This window comes from Geospiza fortis, unplaced genomic scaffold (genome assembly GCF_000277835.1).
Source record: "Geospiza fortis unplaced genomic scaffold, GeoFor_1.0 scaffold466, whole genome shotgun sequence".
NCBI lineage: Eukaryota > Metazoa > Chordata > Aves > Passeriformes > Thraupidae > Geospiza > Geospiza fortis.
Window position 1 is genome coordinate 10415 of NW_005054699.1, and position 9182 is coordinate 19596.

General features: G+C 51.8%; 1 protein-coding gene across 1 annotated transcript; it reads right to left on the reverse strand.

The window, feature by feature from the left end:
- Positions 1-2529: 2529 nt before the first annotated feature.
- Positions 2530-4353, reverse strand: CCDC166 (coiled-coil domain containing 166). The gene is made up of 2 exons (XM_005430897.2): positions 4307-4353; positions 2530-3538 (listed from the first exon to the last, which is right to left on the reverse strand). Exon 2 carries the CDS (start codon positions 3515-3517, stop codon positions 2675-2677), a length of 843 nt encoding a protein of 280 aa, XP_005430954.1. The 5' UTR covers positions 3518-3538; positions 4307-4353; the 3' UTR covers positions 2530-2674.
- Positions 4354-9182: the final 4829 nt, after the last annotated feature.

Here is a 9182-nt window from a genome sequence, read left to right on the forward strand (position 1 = left end):
TTTTGTTAATATTAAACTTTTAATATTTTAGAAACAAGTGATTGGCGTTTTTCACATTCACCCTTTAGATCTGAGATAAGTCAGGCCAGGGTGATTCTAGCTTTAGATTGACCAGTGTTAAATTTTTGTCTCTGTGTGCTTTAACCACTGAGTGAGCTTTGCCCACGGATCTCATCGTGCTTTTGCTTTTATTTCAAACCTCCTTTTGCTGATGCCTTTGCTGGTGGTTCTTTAAGTGACCTCAAGCCTCTCGTGTGCCACAAATCTTAAATGGCAATATAAGCTGTTTGTGGCAGTGCCAGCGGTTCACATCTGGGAATATGTCACCACATGCTGGAAAACTGAATTGTTTTTGTAAATTGTCTCTTTTCATTATTGGGGGGTTAAAAATTTCAGCCATAAGGAAATTCCTGAGTTATTGCAGAGCTAAAATGACATTTCCATGAGTTGTGGATGCAGCTGATCCTGGCCCTCAGCAGGGCAGGGAGCTCTGTGTGGGAGGAAGCAATAGTGAGAGGGAAATGTTTAGAATTTGCCTTATTTACTGCAGATTTTAAAATCTATGCAGGTTTTTTGTCAAGCGTGAGAAGGATTCCTTAGCTGTGCTGCTGAGCTTTAGTTCTTCTGGGAATTGAAGTTTGCAAACTTAAAATCTTTAAACCTTGAATTCTAAGTTTTCCACCATGTGATATTACATGCTTCTATTCAGATTATACATCTTCTATTCAAATTCTTCTATTCAAATTACACACATTACAGCTGGGGTAACCCCAGGAGTTGTGGAATCACTTTGTCTGTATCTTTTAAATGATTACTGGGATTTAAATATTTTAAGTTACTGGAAGTTCTGTCAGCTGGCAGGGCCTGGTTTTCCGTGAAGAACTCTTGGCAGAGGTGTTATTTCAGTGAAGGAATTTCAAGCAAAACACAGTTCTGAGGTTTTTCATCACTGCACATGAAATATTCCTACCTGATGATTCCAGCTTGTGCCCCTGGCAGGATGGAGTGAGGATGTGGGGATGCTGTGTCTGCAGCAGCTGGGGTTTGGGATGCTGGGATATTGGGATGCTGGGATTTGGGGATGTTGGGATGACGGGATTTTAGGATGCAAGGATGTGGGGATGCTGGGATTTTGGGATGCTGTGTCTGCAGCAGCTAGGGTTTGGGATGCAGGGATTTTGGGATGCTGGGATGTTGGGACACAGGGATTTTGGGATGCAGGGATTTGGGGATGCTGGCATGTTGGGATGCTGGGATTTGGGGATGCTGGGATTTTGGGATGAAGGGATTGGGGATGATGGGATTTGGGGATACTGTGTCTTCAGCACCTGGGCTTTAGGGATTTTGGGATTTGGGTGTGCTGGGATTTGGGGATGCTGGCATGTTGGGATGCTGGGATTTGGGGATGCTGGCATGTTGGGATGCTGGGATTTGGGGATGCTGGCATGTTGGGATGCTGGGATTTGGGGATGCTGGCATGTTGGGATGCTGGGATTTGGGGATGCTGGCATGTTGGGATGCTGGGATTTGGGGATGCTGGCATGTTGGGATGCTGGGATTTGGGGATGCAGGGATTTTGGGATGCTGTGTCTGCAGCAGCTGGGATTTGGGGATGCAGGGATTTGGGGATGCTGGGATTTTGAGATGCAGGGATTTGGGGTGCAGGGATTTGGGGTTGCAAGGATTTTGGAATGCTGGGATTTTGGGATGCCGGGATTTTGGGATGCAGGGATTTGGGGATGCTGTGCCTACAGAAGCTGAGGTTTGGGATGCTGGGATTTTGGGATTCAGGGATTTGGGGTGCAGGGATTTGGGGTGCAGGGATTTGGGGTTGCAGGGATTTTGGGATGCTGGGATTTGAGGATGCTGGGATTTTGGGATGCAGGGATTTGGGGATGCTGTGCCTACAGAAGCTGGGGTTTGGGATGCTGGGATTTTGGGATTCAGGGATTTGGGGTGCAGGGATTTGGGATTGCAGGGATTTTGGGATGCTGGGATTTGAGGATGCCATGCTCCAGAGACCTTCAGCTGCAGCCAAACCCGGTGGTGGCTGAAATCACCTCAGTTTACAGCCATGAGTGTTGTTTTAGGGTTTGTGTGTGTGTGAGCTGATTCCCAGGCTTTTCCCTGGCCATTTTGTGGGGAGTGAGCAGGGAAGCCTCTGTTGGTCCAACAATTCCCACCTGGAGCTCAGACAGAGCCTGGAGCAGAGCTCCAGCTCGATCCCACCTGTTCCCAATGGCATCAGAGCTCCTGGGGAGGGTCCCTGGGACCTCCCTCCTGCAGAGCCCAAGAGCTGCTGCTGCAGGCACAGGTCACTCCTGCAGGAGCCATTTGTGCTGAGAAGCGTCAATTCATGGAATTCTGGAAAATCTCACCCCACTGCCACGGGCAGGGACACCTCCCACCAGACAAGGCTGCTCCAAACCCCATCCTACCCTGGCCTTGAGCCCTTCCAGGGCCGGGGCAGCCACCTCCTCCCTGGGACAGAAGGAGAACATCAGCATGGATCTGTGTCAGTATGGATTTATGGTCCATAAATGTATTTGATGGATCCTTGTGACAAGAGCTTTAAGCCTTCAGTGCTCCTACTGCCAGAAGGGTTTGGTTGCCTCTCTGTTTGGCTCTGGCAGGTCAGGGCCAGGTGGTTTGGGGTGGTTTGGGTGGTTTGGGGTCAGTGGCTGGCCCTGACGGGCAAGCAGGGCAGGCTGTTCCTGCGGCGCCGCGCTGGCGTGAGCTGGAGGCAGCGGTTCTCCCGGAGCAGCTGCTCCTGCTGGTCCTGCAGCAGGATCCTGGTGTCCCTGAGGAGCTGGCAGTGCTGCAGGAGGCCCAGCAGCTCGTGGCGCAGGAGCCTGTTCTCAGCCTTCACCTGCTCCACGTGCTGGATCAGGGCCCTCATGGCCACCTCCTGCGCGCCCCAGGTGAGCTGCTGCATCCTGCGGTGGAACTGCTGCTCGCACTCGGCCTTGTCCTGCAGGAACTTGCTCCTCACGGCGTGGGTCTCCTCGGCGCAGCGGATCCTGGTCACCCGCAGCTCCTTCTCCAGCGCCTTCACCCTCTTCTCCGCCTGCACCTTCTGCTCCTTGTAGGGCTCCAGCTGCTGCAGCTCCGTGTCCAGGTGCGAGGCCTCGGCCTCCGTGTCCTCCAGGGCGCTCCGCACCTCCTGCTCCTTGCCGGCATAGCGCGGCACCAGCTCCTCCTTCTGCGCCTGGATCTGGGCCAGGTCTTGGCGGTTCTGGTCGCTCAGGGTGATGACCATGCCCGGGGGGTCCTGGCTGAGCTTTGCTCCGCAGCACAGGTAGGACTGGCTCTGCTCCTGGGTGCGCTGGGCTTCCTTCTCCAGCTGTTTGGTGCCCTGCAGGAGCTGCTCCGCCCTGCCCATGTAGGTGTCCAGGTGTTGTGAGATGATCCTGCATTCCTCCTGCAGGTACAGCTTCCTCTCCCGGACGGGGTCCTCCGTGTCGCTGCTTTCTTGGGGTGCCTCTTCATCCTTGCTCTTCTTTGTTTTGGATGCCATATCCCCTCAAACGGTGAAAAACTGACACAGAAGGAAAAAACAGCACCTCAGAGTTTTTGCCCCAGTCCTGTTCTTGTGTTTCCAACTGGGTCCTCCAGCAGCTCAAATGTTTGACCCAAAACTGTTTGGTGCCATTCCTGGATTTGCATTTCCCATCCTGATTTGCCTCAGGAGAGAAACAAAAATGCACATTTTTAAAGATTTCTCTTTATTTGCCATGTAGTGTTGGGATATTCCTGCAGTTTGGAGGAAGAAGTGCAATTCTGCCCCGTTGCTCCCTCACTGATTCCAGTGTTTGAAAAGGCAGCTGCATCCCAAACCAGTATCTCCTGTCCAAAACCAGTATCTCACATCCCAATTTCAGGAGATTCTCTTTTAAAAAAATATATTTGTCAGCATTAATTTAGTGAGATTCAGGTTTTTAAACACTTTTAAAGCATTAATTTCAGGACTGGCTGAATTTCTGAACTATTTATTCCAGTGTAGAATGCTGGAATTTTCAGGATTTAGAGCTGGAGTCTGACAAGTCTGATGGTTTCAGTGAATATTTGTAATTACAAATTCTCATTTCCTAATACGACCCATGTAAATTCTTAAGGAAAAAACCACAAAATTCCAGAAGATGGGTGAAAACCAGACTGAATCCAGTAAAATCCTAGCCCAGGGTGCAGTGATGTGGGGAATTCCGGGGGTTTGGTGCAGAGGATGTGTGAGGGTCAGAGAATTCCCCAGTGCCCGTGGGAAAAGGACGAAGTTGGGGTATAAAATGTGGTATTTTAGGGCGCTGACCTTCCCTGCAGCCAGGTTTTCCCGGGTCCCACGGCTCCCGGTGTGCTGCTGGCTGGCTCAGATTCTCATTACCTAATAAAACTCATGTAAATTCTTAAGGAGAACAAACCCGCAAAATTCCAGAAGATGGGTGAAAAACAGAACAAATCCAGTAAAATCCCAGCCCAGGCTGCAGGGATTTGGGGAATTTTGGGGGGTTGGTGCAGGGGATGTGTGAGGGTCAGAGAATTCCCCAGTGCCCGTGGGAAAAGGACGAAGTTGGGGTATAAAATGTGGTATTTTAGGGCGCTGACCTTCCCTGCAGCCAGGTTTTCCCGGGTCCCAGGCGTGCTGCTGGCTGGCTCCGTGTGTTTGAGCCGTGTCCATGGAGATGAGCTGAGGTCACAGGGGGGCCCTGCAGGGGGATCCCACCCAGCCGGGTTCCACAGTGGGGGCTGGGAGATGGAGCAGGACAGAGGGGGAAAGGGGCCCTGACTTCCTCCTCGCCTGCCCGGGTGTGCCAGGGCTCCTCTTCCGGCTCCCGGTGTGCTGCTGGCTGGCTCAGATTCTCATTACCTAATAAAACTCATGTAAATTCTTAAGGAGAACAAACCCGCAAAATTCCAGAAGATGGGTGAAAAACAGAACAAATCCAGTAAAATCCCAGCCCAGGCTGCAGGGATTTGGGGAATTTTGGGGGGTTGGTGCAGGGGATGTGTGAGGGTCAGAGAATTCCCCAGTGCCCGTGGGAAAAGGACGAAGTTGGGGTATAAAATGTGGTATTTTAGGGCGCTGACCTTCCCTGCAGCCAGGTTTTCCCGGGTCCCAGGCGTGCTGCTGGCTGGCTCCGTGTGTTTGAGCCGTGTCCATGGAGATGAGCTGAGGTCACAGGGGGGCCCTGCAGGGGGATCCCACCCAGCCGGGTTCCACAGTGGGGGCTGGGAGATGGAGCAGGACAGAGGGGGAAAGGGGCCCTGACTTCCTCCTCGCCTGCCCGGGTGTGCCAGGGCTCCTCTTCCTCTTCCTCACACCCTCCTCCTCTCTGAAAAACACCTGCCACTTGTTTTTAAAATTTTAAAAGTTTAATCGTAATAAAATGGTTATAAAAATAGCAATACAATAAGAGTAATAATAATCTGGGCAATTTGGATTAGGACAATATAAGACAATAAAAACAGAGTTACGGACAGTCCGGGTGCCTCTTTCTGGGCAAAATAAGCCCGAAAAAGGACCCACGTTAACAGAGGATTAACCCTTAAAAGCCACAGCCTGTTGCATATTCATACACCTCATCCATGATGCATAAATTCCATTCAAACACAGGATTCTGTCTGGGCAGTGTCAGCTTCTTCCTCTGAATCCTGATGGTGCCTTCAGGGCTGAGCAAGGCAGGAAGAAGTTCATTTCTTCTGATAATGGAGCAATAAATTCTCTTTCTCTGAAAGGTTCAGGTGTCCTGTGGCTGCTATCTCACCGCGAGTCCTTTCTTTAAAAAAAGTATCTTATACAGCATAGTTTCTATTTTAACATTATGTTATAACTTAAAACTATATTTAACACACACTTAAGAGAATACAGCATAACTTTCTAACATAACACATATAATATTAATTTTAATATTTGCAAAAAGCCAACCATAAAATACGCATTTTTCACATCCAGAGCTGATGTGCCCAGAGCCGGGTCCCTTCCAGCACCAGCGCCGCCGGAGCTGCGGGGCGGAGCCAACTCCGTTTCCCAGGACTCTATTTCCCATTTCCCGGGACTACATTTCCCAGGATTCCATTTCCCAGGACTCCCCATTTCCCAGGACTCCATTTCTCAGGACTCTCCATTTCCCGTTTCCCAGGACTCCATTTCCCAGCATTCCCTTTCCAAGGACTCCATTTCCCATTTCTCAGGACTTTATTTCCCAGCATTCCATTTCCCAGCACTCCATTTCCCGTTTCCCAGGACTCCATTTCCCAGCATTCCCTTTCCAAGGACTCCATTTCCCATTTCTCAGGACTTTATTTCCCAGCATTCCATTTCCCAGCACTCCATTTCCCGTTTCCCAGGACTCCATTTCCCAGCATTCCCTTTCCAAGGACTCCATTTCCCATTTCTCAGGACTTTATTTCCCAGCATTCCATTTCCCAGCACTCCATTTCCCGTTTCCCAGGACTCCATTTCCCAGCATTCCCTTTCCAAGGACTCCATTTCCCATTTCTCAGGACTTTATTTCCCAGCATTCCATTTCCCAGCACTCCATTTCCCGTTTCCCAGGACTCCATTTCCCAGCATTCCCTTTCCAAGGACTCCATTTCCCATTTCTCAGGACTTTATTTCCCAGCATTCCATTTCCCAGCACTCCATTTCCCGTTTCCCAGGACTCCATTTCCCAGCATTCCCTTTCCAAGGACTCCATTTCCCATTTCTCAGGACTTTATTTCCCAGCATTCCATTTCCCAGCACTCCATTTCCCGTTTCCCAGGACTCCATTTCCCAGCATTCCCTTTCCAAGGACTCCATTTCCCATTTCTCAGGACTTTATTTCCCAGCATTCCATTTCCCAGCACTCCAGAGGAGCCCCTCGGCCGGGAGCAGCACCGCGGCTGCCCCCCGGCGGGATAAAGGGGTCCCCTGTACCCGGGTCAGCGGGATAAAGGGGTCCCCTGCCCACCGGGGAGATCCTGTACCCGAGTCAGCGGGATAAATGGGTCCCCTGTACCCGGGTCAGCGGTATAAAGGGATCCCTTGCCTGTCCCGGGAGATCCTGTACTCGAGTCACAGGGATAAAGGGGTCCCCTGCCCACCCGGGAGATCCTGTACCCGGGTCAGCAGGATAGAGGGGTCCCCTGCCCACCAGGGAGATCCTGTACCCGGGTCATCAGCCCTGTGACAGTCACAGCCGCTGCCAAGCCAAGCACAGCATGAATTTAAAAACTCTGGTCTAGGCAACAAGCTGTAAAAAGTGATGGGTGAGTTAACAGAAAGCGATAGAACTGCTTTGTAGTTATGATCATAACTATGATGCTGGAGCATCTTTGCCATGCAGACAGGCTGGAGGTGTTTGGCCTCAAGAAGAGAAGCTCTGGAGAGACCCTGGAGCCCGTTGCAGTGCCCAGAGGGGATCCAGGAGAGATGGAGGGGCACTTGGGACAAGGAGGAATGGTTTCCCACTGCCAGAGGGCAGGGTTAAAGGCATTATTGGGAAAAGATTATTTCCTGAAGGGTGGTGAGGCCCTGGCGCAGGCTGCCCGGAGCAGTTGTGACTGCCCCATCCATTCCTGGCAGTGTCCAAGGCCAGGTTGGACAGGGCTTGGGACAGGGGAAGGTGGCCCTGCCCGTGGCCAGGAGCACCTGTCCGTATGTACCTCCCTCTGTGGAAAGGGGCTGGGACTGGGTGGTCTGTAAGATTCCTTCCATCCCAACCCATTCTGTGACCTGGGGCTGCAGCCTGCACTTGCAGCTTCTGTTTTGTTCTATCCAGTGCAGAGCTCTGCCCACAGGAGCACCCAGGATAAGCTGCTCCATGCCACCGTGATCCCTGCAGGGCACAGGATGGAGGTCTGCCCTGCTGCCAGCTTGGGCCAGCGTCTCCTGCCTCCCCAGGGTTTGCTTTAGCAGGGCAGGGTGCTGGGAGCGGGGAGCTCTCGTGGTTAGTTCTGGAGCAGTATCCAGCAGGAACCCAGCCGTGGTGTTCCCATTCTGCCTGGGATGCTGCAAGTGGGAATTTGAGCCTGCCTCTGGGGAAGGAAATGGCCTGGAGACAGTAACTGGGCTGAGGGATACTCCAGAGGAGGCTTTATTGTGCATCCCCTTTGGAAACTGTGTGATTTTTAAAAGTTATTGAAGTTCTGCCTGTGCCAGAGAGAGAGAAGGTGTTTGGCTGCCCTGTGTTTGGAGAGATGCTCTTCAGGGAATGTTGACTGAGTTGTGTGTTTATTTATTAAAAAAGTTGAGAAGTGGGTCATTAGCTTTCAAAGTTTTTGTTGAATACTGACATGTTATGGATTTTGCCATCAAATGTGGATAAAATAAACCCTTACGAAGCAGAAACTCAGTTTTGATTCAGGCCAGAGTGGTTTGGTTCAGTTTTGTTAACACATACAAACATCCACACCTGAGCAGGTTCTCTTGTGTGAAAGCAGCAATTCCTGCTCTGGTGTTTTTGGGTTCTGTTTGTCTTTCCTGCTTGTCTCTTCCTGGTGAGCTGAGCTGCCTGTGGCATTCAGTGTGAAGCTGTTCAGGTGTGGAGACACCAGTGAGAGACTCTCAGCTCTTCTCGCAGGTAGCTCAGTATCTTGCTGTACTTTAGGCAGGGAGATTAGATTCCCAGGCTGCTGGAAAATGTGTGTGTTGTGGGCAGGCTGGGGCTGGGCATGGCTGTAAGTCTGTCTGCAGAGGAGGTGATTGTGACACACCCACGGAGCAGAACCTGCTGGGCCCTGTGCTCTCAGCTCTGTGTACCCTGCTGAGCAGCCACAGCCTGGCCTCGTGCTGCACTGGACCCCTGGAGCTGGGACACACTGGGGTTTGTGAGCTTGGAAGAGCATCTTTAGGATTGTAAATGCAGATTTTATACTGAGGTTTTGCTCAGCCTGTGTGGATGCAATCCTGCCTGTGATGGCAGGTGCTGTGTGCGTGCCCTCCTGAGCCACCCAAAGTGCTTCTGTGTCACAGAGCTGTGGCATCTGTTCAGCCTGGAGCATCAGAGCTGCTGCCATGGCCTGTCCTGGGCTCACGGGCTCCTCTCTGGGCTGTCCTGGGCTCACGGGCTCCTCTCTGGGCTGTCCTGGGCTCACGGGCTCCTCTCTGGCCTGTCCTGGGCTCACGGGCTCCTCTCTGGGCTGTCCTGGGCTCACGGGCTCCTCTCTGGGCTGTCATTGGCTCACGGGCACCTCTCTGGGCTGTC